The sequence below is a fragment of the Saccopteryx leptura genome, chromosome 6 (assembly GCF_036850995.1).
Source record: "Saccopteryx leptura isolate mSacLep1 chromosome 6, mSacLep1_pri_phased_curated, whole genome shotgun sequence".
Classification (NCBI taxonomy): domain Eukaryota; kingdom Metazoa; phylum Chordata; class Mammalia; order Chiroptera; family Emballonuridae; genus Saccopteryx; species Saccopteryx leptura.
In genome coordinates this window covers 12,386,915-12,411,140 of record NC_089508.1, presented here as the reverse complement: position 1 = coordinate 12,411,140, position 24,226 = coordinate 12,386,915, and the positions used below count along the sequence as shown (strand labels likewise).

The following is a 24,226-nucleotide window of genomic DNA, read 5'->3' as shown; positions in this document are numbered from 1 at the left end:
CTGTGGAGCCGGAAAGTGTTGGGCCATTTCTGTTTTAAAAGATTCTTGCAAAGGTGGGCGAGCAAACACGGCAACCACTTCTGACAGCAGCAGGTGAATGAACAGCAAAACAGCCCCCCACAGTGGTGGGCTAGTGACCCACCCCGAGGGCAAGCACCCGCAGCCTTACACAGGCTACACACGCGTGGCTCTGCCACACGCGCACGTACTCATCATGCGAGGTGCAAGCGAGCAAGCCCAACCCAGCTGTGTTTCCTACAAAAATCAAGGTCAGTAACTGTTAAAAACCTAACCCAAATCACTTCCTTCACACTGCTAAATGCTCCTCTCACATTGTTTTCTAATTTGGTCTCACAGGCTGCATAAACTTCTGGATAAATATCTTATCGATGGACTGGATCTATCTCGTTCATGTCTCTGAATTCAGAAACTGGCTCAACCAAAGTTGGGTGGGCGGGCGGGAGGGTGCTCAACCAGAGCCTGCTCCCCCCTTAAGAAGAAGATATTTACCAGTAGGACTTTGAGTGTTGAGAGGGATGCGAAGAGTAGTTGCTTCTCTCTCTCTCTCTCTCTCTCTCTCTCTCTCTCTCCCCCCTCTTATTTCAGGAAGAACTTGTGCACATTATAATAAACACTCTGGCCACAAAAACAAATCTAAACCACTGAAAATGAAGTAATCAGGCCAGGCCCACGGCAATGTTTCCACCATCTGGGAAAGTAACATCCCAAGGGCCAAGCAGTTACCTAGGAAAACTTCTAAGTATGCTACTGAGGCCTGAGAGGCAACAGGTAGGCGGATTCCATACCAATTAGAAAGTGTTACGATTGGCAAACCACCGTGAAACTCTAAATCTGCAATCGGAGGGAAGGAAACGCTGGCTGTCGTCCCCCGAGGCCTTTCCAAGGAATCACAAAACTTGCGAATTAGAGGCAGCTGAGTGGAAGTTTTCGTCCATATTGAACCCAGATGAGGCGGTAACACAAGGACTTTTGCAGGTGTCCCTGCTGTTAACCTGGTGTCCCTGAACTCTTCACGCTTCGGGACCTGAGGGGATAGCACAGAGCAGGGTTCACACGACGTGCTCGTGGCCCAGCGGGGAGGGACAGTGGCCGAGCTGACAAGGGACAGGTGTGGAATGCCCGGCTAGCTCCAGGTTCCGTGGAGCGGCCGACCCCCCAGACTCCGGCGGACGGAGTACAGGGCTGTGTGACTCAAACAGCAGGCTTGTCCCTGGTCTTGTGAAAATAATAACATCTGTCTGTTCCCAAGGGGTGAGGGAAGCAAACAGCTTTCAGTTTCCGGGAGCCTCTGACACTTTCCCAAGCGTTTGGGGTTTGGCCTTGCAATACATGTTTTGCCCCTGAGTGTTTTTCCCTTAATTTTTAGACCCAAGTGTATTTTCAGGTAAATTGATCCCACATGGCTCTGATTCATTGACACCGAGTTCGTCAGCCCGTGTTCGGGAGGAGTAACGCGAGGCCCCAGGAGCTCTGAACAGGCTGGTCAGTCTCTGTGCCTGCTTTCCGAGGAGCAGGAAGCCACAGTGTGACAGGGACAAATAGCACGCGAGCCCTCGGAAACTCGGGTCTGGCTCCCAATGTGGCACTTCTGAAACCGACGGGTCCTCAAGTCACCATGACGAAGCTTCCCTTCCCTCTCTTCCACAAGTTCACGGAAACCTTACCCGGGTGCTGTGTTGAGTGAGTCCGTCCTTCGGAGCCGACGGATCGGTGCAGAGGTCACAGAAACCCGCAGTGAAGCCTCCCCACCCGAGGGGAGCCCCGGCTCGGGGCCACCTTCCGGCCTTTGCTCGCGGAGAGCGGAGCCAGGCCCCTGAGCTGGCAAACCTGTAGGAAATCATCTTTCCGAGCCGAGCCGTGGAACAGGGCGTTCTGAGCCACTTGTTGTTCATGTCATTGCTCACGGCGCTTGACCTGCTGAAGGAGCACAGCAGGAAATGTGACTGGTCTTAGAGAAAAAACACCACAGCCCACAGCAGCGTTAGGTGTGCGATGTGCGTGGGAGAAATGCTCTCCAGGCGAGGAAGCCAAACACGCTGTTCCTTCCGCTGAAGAGCTGGCTCTTCGGGATCTAGAAACCCCTCCTCACCGTGAGGATCCGGGGCACAGTTCCGGCATGTAACGGGTAGAACAGGAGCACCCAAGAGACACAACCTGGGCCATCAGGGAGTGCCCTCCTCTGTCCGAGGCCACGGGTCCACTTCTGGGATGGACACCAAGGCAGCTGTCCCCGCCTGTCCTCTAATCTGTGACTTGCCCTGCTGACTCTTTGTCCCTGCCTGCGGTTCTAACACCTGAAGGAAATCCAAAGTCCTTGGTCAGAAGAAGGATGATGAACCCAACAAGTAACTGAGAAAGATGTTGAGGACAAGGTGGCCAGGACTGGGGCCATGTTTGTCTCCCTCTCTTTATAGGGTTTATAAAAACCATGTGCTTTCCACTCCAGCCATTTATTAGAGTTCAAAAAAATCCCCAAAGCCTGGTCCCTACCTAAAACCACTTCAGTCCGAATCTCTGGGAGTGATGCCCAGGAAATCAGTTTATTTTCTTAAAAGCGCCACTAATCATCCTACTAGGCAGTCAAGATGGAGGAGCACTGATTAACAGTGACTTGAATAGAGTTCTGTTCTGGAAGAGTCCTTGGAAATTACCCACATAACCGAGGAGTTGCTGGGGGTTTTTTGTCGAGTGAAATAGGGCTCGGACCTGACCAGGTGGTGGCGCAGTGGATAGAGTGTCGGACTGAAACTCGGAGGACCCAGGTTCGAAACCCTGAGGTCGCCGGCTTGAGTGCAGGCTCATCTGGTTTGAGCAAGGCTCACCAGCTTGAGCACAAGGTCAAGGCACATATGAGAAAGCAATCAATGAACAACTAAGGTGCCACAATGAAGAACTGATGCTTCTCATCTCTCCCTTCCTGTCTGTCCCTCTCTCTGTCTCTGTCACACACACACACACACCCATCAAGTGCCCAAGTCGCAGTGATCAAGCTCTCTGAGAGCCTTCCACACCAGTACATAATACACAGGTTCAAGGAGACCTACAACCAACCAAGTGCTGAATCGGCTGCGAGCTCACAATGAACCGAACACAAAATCTCTTCAAATATTTAATCAGTTTGGAGACCTCTGCCTTCCAACCCAGTTGGGTAAAAATTCTAAAGAAAGCATGATTTAGGGGTCCTCAAAGAAAACATTTTTAATAGAGAGGAGTCTGGGTTTGGAAAGACAGAACATAACAGGTGCCTGGAGGCCTTTCGAAGGAATTCTACCACTTATTATTCTTTTAAAAAAAACTCAAAATGAACAACAACAAAAGGATTAAACAGTTACACGAATTTTAGGACAACTAAAACTTCTTTATGGCTGAAAAATACCAGACATGGTTTTTGAAATAGACTCTTTTAAAAACCCTTAGATCCTGCAGTGGCTTCTCTGTACATACAAGAAGCAAACTAGCTACACGCAGTGTCCCCACGGGCTCTCTGGGTCTTCGCAAAGCAGCAATCAGCGAGCGAGAGGGAAGGCGTGGAGGAGGTGAGAGGGCGCTGTTCACAGTCTTTGAGCATGGACTTGGACCCCAGCAAACCTCATCTATTTTCTTTGAAAAATATGAAGAGAAACTGAAGGTCTCGGAAAATCACCGTCATCCTCAGGTCAGGGTGCCAACGATAATACTTTTCGATAACTGCGTTGTAGAAACTTGGGGTAGCGTGTCCGAGAGGATGACAGGTCTGCCCTAATACAGGCGGGGCTGGGACAGTGGGGCTGACTCTTGGGGACGTTCAGCAGGAAAGGCCCAACGTCCCTGTCGCTCTCGTTCTCCCCCTCTCGCATCTCCTCTCCTCCTGTCCCTTGGTGCTGTTGAGAGGCAGTCAGAGGCTCTGGCCCTGGGCTCAGAACGGGTATTGCGACACGTGTATCCGCAGTCGGATCACGGAACTGCCTCTGAAGTTGATGACGGTGTTGACAGTGATCATTTCCAAGTCCAGCTGGATGTCCCGGGGCCCCTTGATGGGGCGTGTCATCACCAGAGTGGCACTGATGGGGCCTGTTTGCTGTGGACAGAACCAGGGACACTTGTTAGAGAAGGCCTGACCAGACTAAGGCGGAAGGACAAGCTCCATCCCAGAAGCTGTCAAGCAACAGCAGAGAAGGTGAGGGAAGCAGACAGCTAGCTGTCCGTCGGGGGGACACACGCCTCTCACGTGATCCTCACAGCAGAAAACCCATGTGGTCTGGCCACGGGCCACACCTCCTCAGTCAGGGCACCCTGTGGCCCGCTGCTGTCACACTAGCATCTCCTTGGTGCCACGCTCTTCCTGGCTTTGCCCACACTCTGCCTGGCTCTTCCCTGCTAACTCTTCGGGTCTCAGCTGGAACATCACTTCCTCAGAGAAGCCTTTCCTGCTTCCACTGGTCACCCCTCCCGCCCCACCCTTGCCACTGCACCTGCTACTTTGCATAGAATGGAAAGTATTTATTACCATGTATCATCATCCACACTATTATTTGGCCCACGTCTGATGTCTAGACCAAGAGCTCTGTAGAGCTAGGATTTGTCACCACTGACTCCCCTACACACCACTGTGGTGCCCGGCACACAGAGGCTGCTCAGTAAATATGTATTGAATGAAAGAACAAACAGGTGGTGACACTGAGTGCCCTAAAGCTGCACTTCACCTGTTAGGGCCCTATCTCTACAACGAGGGTTTGTGCCAGATCAGTGGTTCCCAAGTAAACAGCCTCCAAAGCACCTAAGACACTTTAAAAAAAAAAGATTTTATTGATTGAATTTAGAGAGACTGCAAGAGTAAGGGAGGGAGAGAGACAGAGAGATGGAAAGAAGCAGTCATTTGTTGTTCCACTTAGTTGTGCATCCACTGGTCACTTCCTATATGTGCCCTGACTGGAGATCGAACCTGCAACCTTGGCGTTTGGGGATGACACTATAACCAACTGAGCTGACCAGCCAGGGCTCCTGCACTTTATTTAAATGAGTAATTCCAGGGGCTAATTCCAAATTTTCTGCCTCTATTTAAATGAGTAATTCCAGGGGCTAGTTCCAAATTTTCTGCCTCTGTTGATTTTTCAGTGATGCCCAGGGCAACTGTACCATGTTAATGAGTCTGCAGGTGGGTGCGGTGTGCAGCCCCCGCTGGGGCTCCCCTGTAGACTCGGAGTCACCTCCAGTGCTACCAGGCTGTGACCCTGTCGCTGTGGTCCTAAGAACTTCACGTGGACTTTTCTTCCGCACTGACTTCTAAAAGTTCTGAGGAGGCAGAGAGAGCAGACTGACGTCAGTTGAGCACCTGCCATGTGTGAGGCGCGCTCCTGGCTACTTCTACGTGCGTGTGCTTAATCCTCGTGAACACTCTCAAAGCTCTGGCTCCTCAAAGTGCGGTCCCTGGGCCAGCAGCATCTGTGTCGCCAGGGAGCTGGTTAGAAATGCGGGACCCCAGGCCCCACCGGAGACCTACTGAGCCAGAAGCTATAGCGTCACACGATCCCCAGCTGAGCCGTGGGCACATTACCAACTGAGAAGTGCTCATCGAAAAGTAAGACCCATTCCCGGCCAGGGCACACAGGAGAAGCGCCCATTTGCTTCTCCACCCCTCCGCCGCGCCTTCCTCTCTGTCTCTCTCTTCCCCTCCCACAGCCAAGGCTCCATTGGAGCAAAGATGGCCCGGGCGCTGGGGATGGCTCTGTGGCCTCTGCCCCAGGCGCTAGAGTGGCTCTGGTCGCAACATGGTGACGCCCAGGATGGGCAGAGCATCGCCCCCTGGTGGGCAGAGCGTCGCCCCTGGTGGGCGTGCTGGGTGGATCCCGGTCGGGCGCATGCAGGAGTCTGTCTGACTGTCTCTCCCTGTTTCCAGCTTCAGAAAAATGCAAAAAAATAAAAAATAAAAAATAAAAAATAAATAAAAGTAAGACCTGGCGGCCCTGGCTGAGTAGCTCAGTGGATAGAGTGTTGTCCTGGTCACGGGTCCTGGTCAGCGTACCAAGGTCACGAGTTTGATCCCCGGTCAGGGAACATACGAGAGGCAAACAATGAGGGAACTAAGTGAAACAATGAGTGGATGCTTCTCTTTCTCTTCCTTCCTCTCTCTCAAATCAATGGAAAATTCTTTCAAAACATTTCAAAGCACAGACCTGGCTGCAATATTGAAGGTGTCTATCTCCCCATTTATAAATAAGCAAACTGAGGCCTAGTGAGGGTAGTAATGGCTTAGGGTCACCCAGTAGTCAGGGGCAGAGCCAAGGGAGTTCATTCAGGAGCTTGGTCTGACCCCAACCCAGGCCCATTTCACTGCAGCTATCAGAGGTGACTGATGTGTATTTCCCTCCTAGCACTGTCCTCAGGAGAGATGCTCGGGGCCAGTGACACAGCCAGGGAGCCGCCCCCGGAGAGGAGACAGCATGGTGGAGCAGGGCGTGCTGGCCAATCGCTTCCAACAAGCCACAGAGCCCAGCGATGTGCCCCAAGTCTGAGAGCGACAGCTCTTCACAATCGAGAAACTTGGCCACGCCAGGTGTTTTATCTGCCTCCGTCATAAAGGGAGGGCTCCCTATAAAGTTCCGGACTCCCTTGACTGGTATGTCAAGGGTGGGGCCGGCAGAGCAGACAGGTGCCAGCCATTACTGGGACCTCCACTGTCCGCGGATGCGATTTCCTCTTGGCATCGGCTCCCCTGTTCACGTCAGCACCAGCGAAACTGGCACCTGCTCACGCAGAGGCCCGCTCAGACTTCCTTGTCAACTCTTGCAAAACTTGGGAGCCCTGGGCCAGGACCCCACAGGCACAGGCACACAGGGAAATACAGCATTTACATAGACAAATATCTTGCCAGCTCTCATTGTTTGCATGAACAAAGGCCAAGGTTGGGGAACTGAGCTATGGGGAGAGCTGAAGAGCCTGGGACAGTGAGTGGAACAACCAGAAACCTCCAGGTTGTTTCTCTGGGCTTTTCCAGTAAGTCTCCAGAGTACGGAAAGATCATTGCCTGTTGGGTTTGAAAGAAGCTCTAGAGGTCAGCAAGTTCAGTCTCCTCCGGGCTCAGGTCTGGAGCAGCCTGAGAAGGCCCGCCTGCCGCACAGTGCCGGCCGGGAAGGCCGAGGGCAGCCACCCGCATGCCTCACTCGGCTTCTAGGGCAGAGTCAGGGGACTAATGAAACAGGCCTTCTGAGAGCCCCTGCTCATGGCGGGCTTGGTGGTCATGGTGGACTTCGTGGTCACTGGTGCAAAGTGATGATGGTGGGGGGTAGAGGTGGTGATGATGGTAGTGGTGATGGAGGGTGATGATGGTGGAAGTGGGGGTGATAATGATGGTGGGGGTGGGGGTGATGATGATGGTGGGGGTGGGGGGTGATGATGATGGTGGGGGTGGGGGTAATGATGATGGTGGGGGTGGGGGCTGATGATGGTGGGGGTGGGGTGATGATGATGGTGGGGGTGAGGGGGGATGATGATGGTGGGGGTGAGGGGGGATGATGATGGTGGGGGTGAGGGGGGATGATGATGGTGGGGGTGGGGGTAATGATGGTGGGGGTGGGGGTGATGATGATGGTGGGGGTGAGGGATGATGATGATGGTGGGGGTGGGGTGAGGGGGGATGATGATGGTGGGGGTGGGGGTAATGATGATGGTGGGGGTGGGGGTGATGATGATGGTGGGGGTGAGGGATGATGATGATGGTGGGGGTGAGGGATGATGATGGTGGGGGTGGGGGTAATGATGATGGTGGGGGTGGGGTGATGATGATGGTGGAGGTGGGGGGTGATGATGATGGTGGAGGTGGGGGTGATGATGAAGGTGGAGGTGGGGGGTGATGATGAAGGTGGAGGTGGGGATGATGATGATGGTGGAAGTGGGGGTGATGATGATGGTGGGGGTGGGGTGATGATGATGGTGGAGGTGAGGGGTGATGATGATGGTGGAGGTGGGGGTGATGATGATGGTGGAGGTGAGGGGTGATGATGGTGGAAGTGGGGGGTGATGATGATGGTGGAGGTGGGGGGTGATGATGATGGTGGAGGTGGGGGGTGATGATGAAGGTGGAGGTGGGGGGTGATGATGAAGGTGGAGGTGGGGATGATGATGATGGTGGAAGTGGGGGTGATGATGATGGTGGGGGTGGGGTGATGATGATGGTGGAGGTGGGGTAATGATGGTGGAAGTGGGGGTGATGATGGTAGAGGTGAGGGGTGATAATGGTGGGGTTGGGAGGTGATGATGATGGTGGAAGTGGGGGTGATGATGATGGTGGAAGTGGGGGTGATGATGATGGTGGAAGTGAGGGGTGATGATGGTGGAGGTGGGGGTGATGATGATGGTGGAGGTGGGGGGTGATGATGAAGGTGGGGGTGGGGGTGATGTTGATGGAGGTGGGGGGTGATGATGAAGGTAGGGGTGGGGGTGATGTTGATGGAGGTGAGGGGTGTTGATGAAGGTAGGGGTGGGGGTGATGTTGATGGAGGTGGGGGGTGTTGATGAAGGTAGGGGTGGGGGTGATGTTGATGGAGGTGGGGGGTGTTGATGAAGGTAGGGGTGGGGGTGATGTTGATGGAGGTGGGGGATGATGATGGTGGAGGTGGGGGGGTAATGATGAAGGTGGGGGTGGGGGTGGGGGTGATGTTGATGGAGGTGGGGGGTGTTGATGAAGGTAGGGGTGGGGGTGATGTTGATGGAGGTGGGGGGTGTTGATGATGGTGGAGGTGGTGGTAGTTGATATTAGGCAGTTGGCTACCTTTCATACATTTCTTATTTGATCCTCATCACCCTGCAATGTCAGTAGCTTAAGTACACTAATTAGTCACAAGACTAGCGCATGATACTAGAGTGCCTCCTGCAAACGCCATGCTCTGACCACTGAGCTCTAGGACGAGGTCTTAGCACCGCCCAATTTCCTGACGGCCCACAGCCCTTACTGTACTCGAGAGCACTGCTTTGCATTGTAGCTGTTTGCCTGGTGGCTGTCCCTTCGCCCCTCCTGTACTGTGGGTTCCCTGAGGGCAGAGGCTCTGTCCCGTCGTTCCTGACCTCGTGCCTGACTCAAAGCTGCATACCTAGTGCATTAATGCTGGTGGCGGAAGAAGGAGGAATGAGCTCCCGAGCCTCTGAGCTCCACAGTGGGAGTAGGGGCAGTAGGTCGCAAACAGCCCACCAACGTCCATCTTGTTGGCCTGGCTCCCACACAATTGGGTTTGTTCTGAATCAACTTGCGGGACAGCATTGTCTGCCATGGGGCACGCAGCCAGGCCATGGCCAGTCAGCTTCCCCAGCCTTGTCACCTGATCCGCATGTGTCATGAACTAAATGTACTTTGGCACGGTCTGAACCCCATGACCATGCTTCCTCTTGTGGCCCAAATTATGTCCCTGTGTCACCTAGCCAAAGCCACTCACCAGTCCTCTGTCTAGAACTCAGAGTGAGACAGATTACCACTAGGGCTTGTGAAAGGAGCATGTGTGCACGTGTGTGTACACGTGCTTGTGTGTGCACACGGATATGTGTGCAAGTGCATGGATGTGTGCATGTGGGTGTGTGTACACATGGGTGTATGTGTATGTATGCATTTACATAAGTGGCTATGCATGTGACAGGCACATGTTTACACATGCATGCATGTCTGTGTATGCATGCATGTATGCGTGTGTGTACATGGTTTGCCTGCTGGGTGAGATGTTCTTCTCAAGTGCTTATAATGTAATTAGTATATCTCAGGGTGGGAGAGGCTGATTGGCCATTGAGCTCCACCTCCCACATGGTGCTCTAGTCCCTTGGGCAGCACTGCCAAGCTCTCCAGGGCCCAGCAGCTTACAGCCTCCTAACAGTAGCAACAGCAGTGGCAGGAAAACGAGACTATCAACGCAGTATTGACTAATGCTTATTGAACACTTTCTATTGTTGTTAGATGTTAAAGGAGACTTGTCATCTTAACTTCTGCCGAGACCCCAAACGAGAAGAGTGAGTGAGAATACGCCACAGCCCAGAGAGAGGTAAGAGAGTATGGACAGGCTTTTGTTGCCAGACTGCCTGGGTCGGAATCCCGCTCTGGTGCTTCCTGGCGGTGAAACCTTGGACGAGTTGCTTAGTCTCTCTGTGCCTCAGTGCGCTCCCCTGTAAACCTGGGTGAGAATACGCCACATCCCCTACCCATGGGGCTGCCATGAAGATGAAAGGAGGGGTGGGTGGGAGGCACTGGCACAGCGCCTGCACCGGGTGAGCACGGGAGGCTTTGGGTGGGGTCTGCTCAGTTACACAGGAGGAAGGTGGCGGCCTCATGCCAGCCCTGTTCCTCTCGCTCTGTCACCACTTCCAGCCTATAAACGGGTACTGAACACACGCGCCGGCTCCCACCTCTAGCAAGAGGGGGTTTCAAGAGTACTGACCAGAGATGTGGATGCCCTGACGTTTAGGGATGCAGAGAGCAGGACCCGGTCCACTCAGCTCTCTCCTGGAAAAGTCCAGAGGGCCCTGGAGCGGCCTCGCACTGCAGTGAACAGAAGCAGCTGCAGGGACCTGGCTGCTGGTGTCCTCACAGCCCTGGTGTGAGCTGTGCCCGCCAGGGTGGGCCGGCGGCCCCTGCCCCCAGAGTCCATGCGGGACACAGAGGCAGAGGCAAGTGGCCGCCTAGGCCCCATCGCCCAGCCAGGGAATGGACGTGCTCAGTTCTCAGGGAAACCTCCAGAAACCCCACAAACACCCAGAGAAGCAAGCGCATGCAGGTCTCTGCCCCGAGGGAGAGTGCTGAGGCCTGCTTACCGGGGCAGCAGTCAGCAGCCAGCCTCACCCCTCCCTTCCTGTCTGTACCCCCAGCCCTGGGGAAGCCAGGGCAGCACAGTCAGTGGGGCTAGGGGGAGAGGGTGGGGCACAGAGGCCATTCCCGACCCCAGCAGGAGAGCAGGAGAACCTTTACACCGAATGAGAGGCTGAGAGGGTGAAGTTTCCTTAAGCAGCTCGGACTGGACTTCGAGGTGGAGGAATGAGACATTCAGTAGTAGCTGCGAGCACCTGTGAATCCCCTGGGATTAACCTGAGCTGTCGCCCAGAAGGGGCCGTTTCAAGACAGCAGGGTGAGAACAAGGTACCTTGCCAAACAGCTGTTTGATAAAAACAGTCATTCTGTGTCCCAGGCACTGGGCAAGTGCAAGACTTCACCTCACCCTAAAGTAAGCACTGCCTTCATTACCCTGTCCCTGGGGACGAGGAGGCTGGAGCCCAGACAGGCTGGGTAATCACATACCTGGCGTTACGCGGTTGGTCAACTGTGGAACGCAGAGGCAGGTTGGCCTGGCTCGAGTCCACGTTAGAATGACTGTGCTATACCTTTCCGGTTTATCTGTATATTCTCATGTTTATACCGTGAATAGGTAAAAATAAAATCATGTAAAAAAAAAAAAAATGTTAACAGAGAACGACTTGTATGGCCGCCTGAGGGCTGCCGCTCTGGACAGTCTGGATGTGTGGGAGCCCTGCCTTGTCCCTCGTCCCCGTCCTGTGCCCTGTGGCTTTGCCACAGGCATCCCACACTCAGCCCTTGGGACCAGGTGCAGCCCTGGGGACCCTCCCAGCCAGGGGCCACCTCCCTGTCCCTAGGTTCCCTCAGCCATTCCCAGAGCAGGCCTGCGTCCCCTCATTCCCTTCCGCATCCTGACACCCTCCCCTGAATAAATACTAAAGAATTACGGCCCTTCTCAATGTTCCCGGAGAGGCACAAGCCACACACAGCTGAGCTTTGGGAGTTTCAAGGGTCCCCTATTTGCTATGACAGTCCAGGCAGTAGAAGAAGCTTCCACTTCACAAGGAAGGAGCCCTCACACCTGTCTACTCCGTGTGTAGGATAATCTTCTTCCCCACCATCATGGGGTACCTCTTACCAGCCAGCCACATAGGGGACATCTGGGTCTAGGGGGACTTCAGTGCATGGAATCATGGTGAGCCAACCTTGCCTAGACAGGACCACCTTCTGCAGATCTGCTATTCTGCTGGGGAAATGGAGGAAGGAGGCAGGTGGTATCAATGATGGCATGTCAGCTGCCCAAGAGAGGCCTCTACGCGCCCTCCGATGGGGCCAGCTGCGTCTGCACAGCCGGGAGGCCAGGCTGGTGAGTGACAGTGGCTTAGGCTTCTGCTCCCAAGGGCAGCCAGCCCAGAGAAGCTCCCAGATGGGGGTTTCTGCTGGACAGCTGCTGCTGATGCGTCTGGGGAAAGGCAGACACAAACACAGCCCCATCGTTCTCATCTTACATAAGCTCCTCTCTCCTCGACGCATTCCATCTTCTTCCAAAGCCCTTGACCCTGCTCGCCAGTTTACTGGTGCTGGCTCTTCAGGCCGTGTTATTACACGTGACCTGGCCCGTTAGGATCTTGCCAAAAACATGTTAGTCAGAATACAGGCACAACGCCAGCACCTAGGACCTTTTCTAATCTGTCCTAACCTCTGTCTCCGAGACCTCCCTGTTTTCAGACAGTCCCATCCCCAGAGGCACGGGTTGGAAGATCCTGCCCGGAGATTGAGAGAGCAGGGTAGAGAGATGTGGTCAGCAGGCAGGCCTTTGGGCCATCTGACATTAAACTGGACAAACTTTCATGGCCTAGCTTTCTGAGTCTTGCCTCCCACAGTAACCCGGGGGGACTACCTGCTGCATTTGTTAGAAATGCAGGTTCCTGGGTGCAGATGCTAAATAGTGCCCCTCCTCCCAGAGACATCAGGTCGTAAGCCCTGGGACCTGCAAGTGCTACTTTATAAGGAAGAGGGAACTCGGCAGGTGCGGTTAACTTCAGGATTGTGACACAGAGATTATCCTGGATTAGCCGGTGGGCCCTAACTCCAACCACAAGTGTCCTTATAAGGCAGAGGGAGACTGGCTGGATAGAGAGGAGGCAGCGGGGTGACCATGGAGACAGGAGCTGGAGCGATGTGGCCATGAGTTAAGAAATGCTGGTAGCCACCAGAAGCTGGGGAGGACAGGCCTGGCTTCCTGCCTCGAGCCCCCGGAGGGGACGCAGTGCGGCCCACACGCCGTGGCCGCGCAGGGAAGTGACTTCAGACTGCAGGCTCCCAGCTGTGTGAGCACAAATCTGCTGCCTTTAGGCCACTGAGTTTCTGGTGGTCGCTTACAGCCGCCACGGGAAACTGCTACACGGGGCCTCAGCCGCCACATTCGCCACTATTCTAGACAGCTCAGATCACTCCACGGTCTCTGGAATCCACTTTGAGGACCAGGGCCCACATTCACACTGAAATGTGAAAGCCATCTAAGCCAGTGGTCACTAAAGAGGTGGCAGCGCCCAGAGGCTGCGGGAGATGCGGCTCAGTAATGTAAACGGCACGGCCCTGCACGCGTGGGATTTACAAACACGCAAACAGTCTGCAGAGCGTGCTGTCAAGTGTTCACTGGCATGGTGTCCCTGCTCCGGGCGAACTCTCTACGATGATAGAAGTGACTATACCTGAGCTAATACAGTCGTCACGTGCGGCGACTGTGCCACGGAACCTAATTTATAGTCTTATTTAATTTTAAATAGTTTAAATCTAAAGAGCACAATGGCTACTGTGTCCGACAACGTGGGCAGAGCCCACTCCTGGGAGGCGTGCTTTTACATTCACTGCAAGGGAGGTAGCGCCACGAGGGCAGGGGCTTGGGGATGTGTCATAAACTGCTATACTCTCAGTTTCTAGGCGTGCATAGCAGGTGCTTGACCACTACTTGTCAGACGAGTGGCTGGATGAAAGGGAATGTATGCGCCCCTCCCACAGAAGTGGGGGAGGGGAGAGACAGAAGACTGCGTCTTGGCCAAACTCCTGGCAGTACAGGTGCGGGTCCGAGGCTCACAGGTGGGGGGCAGCCTTCACAGGGCCACCCAGAGAGTGACGGGGACCAGAACCTTGAAGTCCTTCCTCCCTCCATTCTTCTCTTCACTTTGCACGCCCACGCCCCCTCTCCAGCGGCACTGCGACCTGTTTCTAGAAGAAGCACGCGCCAGGCTAGACGACACCGTGCGTTGTTGACAATAGTGACCATCGCCCGTCACCCCCCGCTTACCCGCATATAGAATTCTCTGCCCTCATTCCCAGACTTGATCTGGAAAATGTAATAAGCCCCAGGGTAGCGGGTCGTTGCTTGCATTTGGAAGATGTCAGCAGGAACGGAGCGTCCTGAGACCACGTCCATGTCCCGGTACAAGATGGTGAAGGGCTGGTCCCTGCAGCCAGTGTTCTCGGCAGGACACATACAGCGGCTGTGGAGGAGGGAAATGGAGTGAGAACGTGGTAAATCCTTTCCAGATGCTGCCTGTACCGACTTCCTCATTTTAAACACTTTTGAAAAGGAGGCCACCTCACTTTTATCATCCAAATGCTGTAACTGTAGACCCTCTCTGCTCCTGGCTCTCATTTAAAAGCTCTCCAGCAGGTAGGCGAGCTCTCGGCTTCCTGGACAATGGCCTATTCTGCCCAATCAGATATCCTTGTTGCTAGAGTGTAGACCTTAAGTGTCCAGTTTCCAGACCACTGGAACACTCCAGTGTGCCTCACATTTGCATGGAACACGCGGCCGCTGCACAGCCCCTCACTCCCCTCGCTGTGCACACTCACTATAAAACTCTTTCATATTTAATGGTGAACAGTTACGTTACATTGACAGGTCTCAGGTGGTTCTTCACATTCCCTGTCACACTTAGCCTCATCTGTGCAGAACATAATGTAATTCTTTTGTTGAATAAACAAGATCTCAGAATTCACTATGTATAAGACACGACATTAAGACACTTTGTAGTTGCAAAGAAAAGAAAGATCCTGACCTCAGATAGCTCCCCTTCGAATAGAAGAAATAAATCATAGACATGAATGTCTCTAACACAAAGCAGCTAATCGGAAACACTAGTAATGGCATTGTCATAATATAAAATCCTTGATTCCTAGTACCCGGGAATGCCTACTACAGACACCCCTTAACTTTGCCATGGCCATACCCTGTCTCTCAGGTCATCCCTGGGACTGCCCCTGGGGGTCGGAGTGCACAACAGGAGGAGGTGCGTTTGTGGACACATCCTGGTGGCCAGTATGAAAGTCGGCCTTGTCATGTTTCTGCCACTCTCCTCTGACTCCCAGTCTATCTTCAAAACCTACTTCCAAAGTATAGTCCAGATCCAACCACTTCTGACCATGCCCATTGCCACAGCACTGTCTCACTGGCTCACCCGGACCTCTGGGATGGCCTGCTAATGGGTCCCCCCCCTCCAATCCATCACATGGCAGCCAGAATGCCCTTTGTCAAACCTAAATCAGATTACGTCTCAATCCTGCTCAAAGATTGCACAGTCGCCACCCACTGCAACCCAAATAAAAACTAAATGCGCACTTGAACCCCATGGGGTCTGGCCTCTATTGATTTCTCTAACCTCCCCCTAGGTCGCTGTCCACTTCACTGGCCAGGCTGCAGTAACCTGGGCTTCTTCCATTCCCTGAAGACACCACGGTCACTCCTGCCCTGTAGCCTCTGTATATGCTGTTCCCTCTGTCTGTCCATTCTCTGTTATGTTAACATCCGCTCACCTTCCCGTTCCAGCCCAAATGTCATTTCCTCAGAAGGACTTACAAGCTCCCAGTCTAGACCAGGTCCAACCCTAGTCTTTCATTTTGTAAGTTTCTGGTTGTTTTGTTCACAGCACTGATCACCATCTATGCCTGTGTGCCCCTTTGTCACAGTGTGTTCAACATCTCTCTCCTCCACTGTCATGAGAGCAAAACCCACAGCACCCAGCACATGACAGAAACTTGACTAACACTTAAATGAACGTATAAAAGAATTTTTAATGTTTTGTTTTTTAAAGGCTGCATCAAAATTGCCAAGTTGAATGTCGCTGGTGCCAGATGGTCACATTAAAATGTCACATGTCACATAAAAAAGAATTGTTTCCTAGAAGACGCTGGGTGGAGAGGGTGATGGCTCCCAGCTGAAAGGGATCGCAGACAGCTGGGTGAGGTGGCATGGAGCTGAGGTCGGAGGACGGGGCAGATCTGTCCATGTGGCAGGGAAAGCAATGCCTTCCATATGGCAGAAAAGGTGCACCCAGAAGCCGGGAGGCCGGACGTTCTGGGGCGTGGGGAAAGTGAGAGCACGTCCTGTTCAGGCTGGCGGGAGTGCCTGACACCTGGACGAGGAAATGACCTGGAAGAGGTGGCTGCGGTCAGATGGCAATGGGACCTGGAAGTAGGTGCCGCTTAGCATTTTCAGCGCCTGCCAGGGACCTCAGCAGAAATACCAGCTTGGTGTTGTGAGTGGAGCCAGGGCAATTCCCTGGCCACAGACACGGGCCTCCCGGAGAAGCCCATGGAGAACCAGGAACGGAAGCCGACAAGAGGAGCCCAAAGCTCTGCTCTGCCGCAAGGGGCCCTGGAACCAGAAATCAAAGAGCCCGGTCTCGAAGGGCTGCCGCTCAGACAGCTCGCAACAACAAGCAAAGACGTCTCTAAAGGACCTGCCTGTCTCTGCTTTGTCAGTTTCTGATCAGGAAGCACACTGGTAAGCCATGGAGCCCTCGTAGAGGCTGCATTCCTGGGGGACCCCATGGGCATGTTCAGTTCACCCCAGTGCTAGGGCGGGGCGTTGCTCAAAGTAGTAAATGTGTCACTAGTAGAGAGGCGGGCAGAAGAGGCATATGCGTGTGCGTGCGTGTGTGCATGTGTGCGTGCGTGTGTGCATGTGTGCGTGTATGTGTGCATGTGTGTGTGTGTGTAGACTGAGGAGGAACTGTGATGGTTACATGGGACTAAAAGAAAGAAAAGCAACTCCTGGCTGGCCACGCACAGAACACTGGCCTAGAGCTTTTCTTTGTAGAGATTGCCTTCACTTGAATTCTATCCTCAATTCAAATATTTGCCATCTGGTGATTTAGCACAACATTGAACATTGTGACGTCAGAAGTTTGATTAAAGCAAGCTGAGTATCTCCTGGTTCTGAGAACTTTCTAATGACATTCCTGCTCCTCGCTACCCACAGCACAGCCCAGGGAGACTGGCCGCAGCTGTCTCACCTGGGGGCCTGTCAGGAAGCCAGGTTCTCACGCCGCCCTGAGCCCACTGCACTCTAACAAGACCAGCAGATGGTTCCTGTGCACAAGACAGCTGAGAAGCCCAGCTCCAAAAAGACCCTGTGTACTTAGAACCAAGGTGGCAAAGGAAAAAGACAGTTCATAAACTCTGCCTCTGCTCTTGTAGCTCTAGACCAGGGGTCCCCAAACTACGGCCTGCAGGCCACATACAGCCCCCTGAGGCCATTTATCCGGCCCCCACCGCACTTCCGGAAGGGGCACCTCTTTCATTGGTGGTCAGTGAGAGGAGCACACTGACCATCTCATTAGCCAAAAGCAGGCCCATCGTTCCCATTGAAATACTGGTCAGTTTATTTAAATTTACTTGTTCTTTATTTTAAATATTGTATTTGTTCCCGTTTTGTTTTTTACTTTAAAATAAGATATGTGCAGTGTGCATAGGGATTTGTTCATAGTTTTTTTTTATAGTCCGGCCCTCCAACAGTCTGAGGGACAGTGAACTGGCCCCTGTGTAAAAAGTTTGGGGACCCCTGCTCTAGACAATCTCCATATAGCTCTGGCATGAGTGGGAAGTGATTGAGAACTGTGTGTGTGTGTGTTTGCATGTAAGAAAGAGAGAGAGAGCAGGCCAGGTCTCCCGGGTGTGTTCTGTACACACCACCCTGCAGCCTCCTGAACCAGACCCCTCAGCTGCGGTCCCATTGTCCAAGCGGAAGCCATGACTTACTTATCACTGATCTGAAGGTAAGGCTCCTCACAGCGGATGGGGTCAATGCACTTGAACCCCCCTTGCAAATTGTAGCAAGTCTGCTGCAGGGTGCACGTGTGGTTTCTGTGCTCACACTCGTTGATGTCTGAAAAGCAGGGGAGACCAGAGGCTGAAGCAGGGCAGTGCTTCCAAGGCGCTGGGCCTGCGCCCGACGCGGGGGGTGGGGCGGGGCTGCCGTGTCCTCCTGTTGAGCGGCACTTCCCACTACGGCAGCCACTGGCCTCGTGTGGTTACCGAGCACCTAAAATGTGGCCAGTCCAAACTGAGATGCGCGGTCAGTGGAAAATGGACACTAGGTTTCAACAACTTAGTACAGAAGAACGTAAAATATCCATTAATAATTTTTACACGGAGTGCAGTTGGCAGTATATTTTGGATATATTACATTAAATAAAATATAGTCTTAAAATTATTTTTACCTGTTTCTTTTTACTCTTTTACTGTGACTAGTAGAAAAATTTAAGTTACACGTACGGCTCACATTTGTAGCTCATATTATATTAAACTGCTTGGCACTGCCCTGGAGAATTCTTGCTTGGTGTTGGGGTACAGCAGGCCCAAGGACACTGAAAGTGGGCCAGTTGCTCAGCTACCAGCCTTTCCCGCTGGCCCCAGTGGGTGGAGCATGGGGCTGAAAACTGGGCCGAGCAGCTGACCTGAACGAGACCCAGCCCTTACACAGCCCGGGGTCCAGACCCTCTCAGGGACCTAACAGTCAGATGTGCGAGGTCTCCCTGGCGTCCGTTCTCTAGGACGTTGGTAGAGAAAGAATGACCGGTGCCCTCCAAGGGCCACGAGAAAACCCGGGCCTGGCTGGTCAGGCCACACAAAGTCCTGGTTAGGTGAGAAGTAGTCCTCAGAGACCTACCTGCCTAGGGAGGCAGGACCAGCCCTTAGAGGACGTCACTCTATCTGCAGGGGTCATTTACAGAAGTGAGAGTGGTCACGTCCTTTCTGGGACCAAAGGATGAATCACAGGTCAGGAAAGCACCAGCCCGGGCATCCTGCCCAGAACCTGCCATCCTGGGAGCCACCAGCACCCACTCATGCCTTCACCCCTGTCGCCTTCGCACAGCTGCACAGGATTCTCGGGTGAGGACCTCCGGGGCTGGCCCCACCTCCCATCTCCCTGAAGCAGGCCCCGCAGGACAGCCTTACCCTGGCAGCTTCGGTTGTCGTCCAATAGGATGTAGCCAGGGGGGCAGGAGCAGAAGTAGGTGCCAGGCTGGTTCACACACTCATGCTGACAGAGAAACTCGGAGAAGCTGCACTCGTCCATATCTGTGGGTGACAAGATACACCTGCTGTTTATAATCACAGACTACCTGGGGACTACCAGGGGCTCCATGGTCATCGGCTCCAGCTTCTACACCCTCCAGACACATACAACTGCTTCACTGCTAAGAAGTTGCCAACTCACTTCTTGAATCTTTCCGATGATGGGGAGCTCACTACCCACCGAGGAAGGTCATTGATATTCTTTGACAACTCTAATTGTTAGAAAATTATTTCCTACAGGGAGATGAAATCTATCTCCATCGAACTTCCCACACCCTCTGCCTCTGCTATATTATCTGTCATTGCTGGCTCATTTTTCCCAGTAGATGAATCTACCCTCCACCTCGGGAGGTGAGATTTGTTTGCCTGCTGGACTTTTCTGGGTACACAGCTCTTACCCGGGACCAAAAAGTCATTCACTGGCCCGGGTCCTCTCAAAGGGCAACTTTACTAATCGTCTCAAGTTGAAAAGCAATATTATTCCTAAAATCACAACTAAAAGGAACATATTGAGAAGACTGGGGGGTTGTCCATTATATTAAAACTTCATTATGTCCAAAAATCTCCTTGAAAGGGAAAACTCTAGAGTGGCATAGGTTGTGCGGGGCATACTGTCTCTCAGTGTCCTGCTGTCTCAGGAGGTCCTGGGGACATGGGAACCCGGAGCTGGGCCACGCTCCAGCTGCCGAGGTGGGGATGTGGAGTGGGGGTAGGGGGCTCTGAACTGGATGGAGGCCGTGGCAGCTGATGCAGGAGCAGGCACTGCAGAAAAGCCAACTTAGTTTATCACACACAGAGTTTGGCAACCAAGCCCCCATTTGAGCCTCATTCAAAAAACATGCCAAAGAAAACATGTTTTTATTTCATTTGTTGTTTCCCGAAAACTTGCTTCAACTAGTTTCCCCATGTGACATGTCCTCGGATTGCTCTCTAACTCCCAGACCACCGATGGCTGGAATCCCCCAGCGTGGGTGGCAGCAAATGAGGAGACTCCTCCAACAGAGGGTAATTCCAGATGTTCCATGACTGATGCTCTCATGTCCAGGAGGGAAAAACTCCTTCCGGTCTCTCCCGGCAGCTTCAGGTGAGGGGTTACGGGCCAAGGGGACTGGGACGCTGACTTGAAAGTTAGCGCATGCCCAGTGAGGCCTGCTCCTGCCGTGCCCCCGCCCACTCTCCCGGGAGCCTTGCAGAATCCATGTCTCTGGCCCCAGACATCATAACAGAGAGTGTCCTGACTATGTGGACTACTAGATTACAAACATGGCTCACGTTTGCAGCTCACATTGCATTTCTATTGCTTGGCACTGCTGCGGAGAATTCTTGCTTGGTGCTGGGGGGAGGCGAGTCTAAGGAGGCTGGCGATGGCTCAGTTCACAGACCCCCTTTCAGACCTTCAGTCGAGGCAACAGTAAAACCTGGCTGCCTCTGAGACTTGTCAGGTCCCAAGGGCTGAGTTAGATTTCCCTGCCTCGTCTGATTTCATCCTCACCTCAGCCCTACGAAGGAGGTGTGATTAGTGGCCACATTTTACAGAGAAAAGGTTGAGGCTTACAGAGGTTCTATACTTACTATACTCACAGATAATGAAGAACCCGTAGAGCTGGGATTTAAACCCAGCTAGCCTCCAGATCCTACACCTGTTGACACAGTTCCGTAATGTCTCCCTGAGTCGTTCACACTTAGGACTTAATATGGGTGAACTTAGGGCTCCTGAGGTTGGGGGGGCCCTGAGCAGGGGGAACTCTTGTGAGAAGGAGAAGGTAGCGCCCATCCCCATCTCCCACTGGCAGGAAGGGCTCCAACAGACACACTCAGTTCATCTTAGGGTCTGCCACCCCCAGATCGGAAAGCTAAGATACAAGCCCAGTTTCTGGCAGGGAGCACACATGAGGCTATTTTCATTCACCCACGTGGTTTCTGGGATCAGCTCGGCATCACAAACCCCTGAATGACAAGGGCACACTGCTAGGAGGGGTCTGGTGCTGCACGGAGGGACCACAGTAGCTGAGATAACAGTGAGGGCAACATTTCCTGGGGCAAATGATCAGCAGGGAAAGGGGGTAAGAAGGAAGGGACAGGAAACAAACTCTCTCTGTGTCACGCTGCTATCTGAGGCCAGCCCTAAAGCCCTCAGTGTCCAGGGGTCAAGGTCATTCTAAGTCTGAGGAAAGTCGTGGTGAACATGGAGAAGTTAGCCATTTTAGGTAAAGTGAGTCAACTGAAAATCCTTGCCACACCACCAAGGACGTAAACTGCTTGAAAAGCCAAAGGTCTCATCCACTCAGCTGTAATGACCCTTAGATACACCAGCTTACTTAATCTCTGTGATCACCCTATGACAGCGTCTGTTGCTTTTTAATGCATGAGAAGAGGGGCTTCGGAAGCGGGCTGGCCAGGGACAGCACTGCACAGTGGAGGCAGGACGTGCCCTCCGCTCCGCCTGGCTACAGAGTCGCGCTGCCCGCCACCTCTGCGGATGGGCAGGAACTTCGGGAGAAACAAGCGATCCCACCTCCTAGTGCTAAACTCTCTGCCAATTAGTTCCTTGGCCCAGATTCCCCAAGGAGTGCCATGCGGGGAACTGAAATCCAGGAAGAAAGTAGCTTTTCAGGCCTGAGGGTATTTTATTACTGCTCTGGGACTGACATTCAATCGGTGTAAGGCTCTCTGCCTACTCGCCACCCTGGCTCTCCCGGCCCTCGGGGGAGGTGTTCCTCTGTTTCAGAGAACTCAGCCCTAGAACAACACTCCAGTCCTAAGAGGAGCGACCACACAGTCTCGTTCATGACCTGGGTCAGTTCCCGTTAGAATGAAACCCGGGGTTAGGAAACTTTCCATTCTAGAATAGAATGACAAATTCCAATAGACAAAAAGATTTTCACACTCTAGGGCAGTGGTAGTCAACCTGGTCCCTACCGCCCACTAGTGGGCATTCCAGCTTTCATGGTGGGTGATAGCGGAGCAACCAAAGTATAAATAAAAAGATAGATTTAACTATAGTAAGTTGTTTTATAAAGATTTATTCTGACAAACTTGGTGAAAATCCGACATAAAGTACTTGGTAAGTAATTATTATTATATGCTTTAACTTGCTGTAACTCTGCTTTATAAATTTTATAAAGTAAAGCTACTTCCCTACTTTATAAATCAGCATTACTGTGGAACTGGTGGGCGGTTAGAAGATTTTACTACTAACAGGGATACAAAAGTGGGCGGTAGGTATGAAAAGGCTGACCACCCCTGCTCTAGGGCATGGCCCACTTATTTTTTAAAATACAGCGAAGCAGCATCAATTCGGACTGTGCTTGTTTACAACTGCTGGTGATGCCAAAAGTGGACGGGTTAAAGCTTAATTCAACATTTACCCTCTCCCCCCCCCCCCAAAAAAAAAGGAGAGAAAAGAAGGAAGAACAAAAGAAAGAGCTGCACGTGGTTCTGTGTAGGGTGCTAACAAATGTGAGTAAGGTGCTGTCCCTATTTTCAAGGAGTTTATAAGAGCGTACAAGTTTCTCATGACAAGGGTTAATAAGAAAATTGTAACAGAATCCACACTGAGCACGGGCAGAGAATCAGCTTCCCGGGCTTGGAAGGGATTTATAAACGGTCAGCTAAGCCATCACATCCATGTCCTCACAACAAATTAAGAATTCATTCATTCACTCGTCAATCACCCACTCGTTGCTTTGAAAACTACTTACTGCACGCTCACTCTGTGCCAGGCCTGGCGCTGGGCACTGAGTATTTGTAGAGTTTTTAGAGCCTCACAAGGCGTTTGCGCTTCCATACATGATCTCATTCACTCCACACACACCCCTCCCGGCCTCCCCTATGGGCTGTGCTAGTACTCCTGGGTCGCTGCCCTCTGTCAGCACTAGCTGTGTATCCCCAGGACTTGAGTCAGTGCTGGGTGAGGATGGACAACTCAACCAACATCAAAACCGGGTGACTCCTTTCCCTCTTCATGCCCGTCGCAGACTCGAAAAGGTAGCTCCATGGTTTTCTGCATTTGGGCTCAAATGAAAAGGCAGGCGGGACTCTGCTGCACCTTTCAAGAAGTGCCTCGTCTCTGTTTTGTGTGGCTGTGACCCCACTGCACTGGGGAATGTCCCAAACTGGAGACACTTCTGGGAAATGAGAGGAAACACCTGTGAAGGAAGCCCTTGCTCTCCACACCCACCCCTGCGCCCCTAGACCGGGTGGAAGTCTCCAATGCTACAGCCCATTACCACTGCAACGAACTCCGTCATCCTCAAGTTCATATCCTGGGTCGCAGCGGCAGATGAAAGAGCCATAGGTGTTGACGCAGGTTTGCACACAGGGGTTCTCAGTTGCACACTCATTCACATCTGTGGAAAGCCAAAGAGCATCATTGACCATTCCCACAACAAAACTTCCACACTAGGCAGATAAAAATGCACCAGCACAGACATGGACAATAGTGTGGTGATTGCCAGTGGGGGGGGGGGGGGGCAGAGGGTATGGGTGTATAAATGGTGATGGACAAAGACTTGACTTGGGAGTGGTGAATACACAATACAGTATACAGAGATGTATTAGAGAATTGGTTGGACACCTGAAACCTGTATAACTATGTTAATCAGTGTCACTCCAATAAAATTCAATTGTTAAAAATGTACCAGTAACACCCTGGCTGGTTAGCTCTCAGTTAGAGTGTTGTTCTGAAACACCAAGGTTGTGGGTTTGATCCCCAGTCAGGGCACATATGGGAATTGACCAATGGATGCACAGCTAAGTGGAACAACAAGTGAATGCTTCTCTCTCTTTCTCTCTCTCTCCTTTCCTCTCTCTGTCTCTCTAAAATCAATCAATTTTTTTTAAATGCACCAGCTACAAAATCTACTATGACTGGGAGACCAGACCCACAGGTACCAAGGATCTCCATCTAGGACCTATCAGATTGAGAAGTCAGTCCCTGAAAGTGTTCACTCAAGAATCAGGGGCTCCATCCATACGTCCGCCCGGATTCACGGCATGGGAAGGATGAAAACAACATGGATGCACATCGTGTGCACGCATGCACATGCACATGTATCCACCTCCTAGGAAGTCCGCGCTCCCAGGCCCCCCACAGGAATC

General features: G+C 52.6%; 1 protein-coding gene across 2 annotated transcripts in view; it reads right to left on the bottom strand.

The window, feature by feature from the left end:
- Nucleotides 1-3,310: 3,310 nt before the first annotated feature.
- Nucleotides 3,311-24,226, bottom strand: part of FBLN5 (fibulin 5) — a 78,147-nt gene continuing 57,231 nt past the window's right edge. For both annotated transcript variants that reach the window (XM_066342559.1, XM_066342560.1), the window contains exons 7-11: nucleotides 23,356-23,475; nucleotides 19,007-19,129; nucleotides 17,807-17,933; nucleotides 14,070-14,265; nucleotides 3,311-4,078 (exon numbers count right to left, since the gene is read on the bottom strand). In XM_066342559.1, the coding sequence (XP_066198656.1) occupies nucleotides 3,917-4,078; nucleotides 14,070-14,265; nucleotides 17,807-17,933; nucleotides 19,007-19,129; nucleotides 23,356-23,475 (728 nt within the window). In that variant the 3' untranslated portion in view covers nucleotides 3,311-3,916. The remainder of the gene's footprint in view (nucleotides 4,079-14,069; nucleotides 14,266-17,806; nucleotides 17,934-19,006; nucleotides 19,130-23,355; nucleotides 23,476-24,226) is intronic.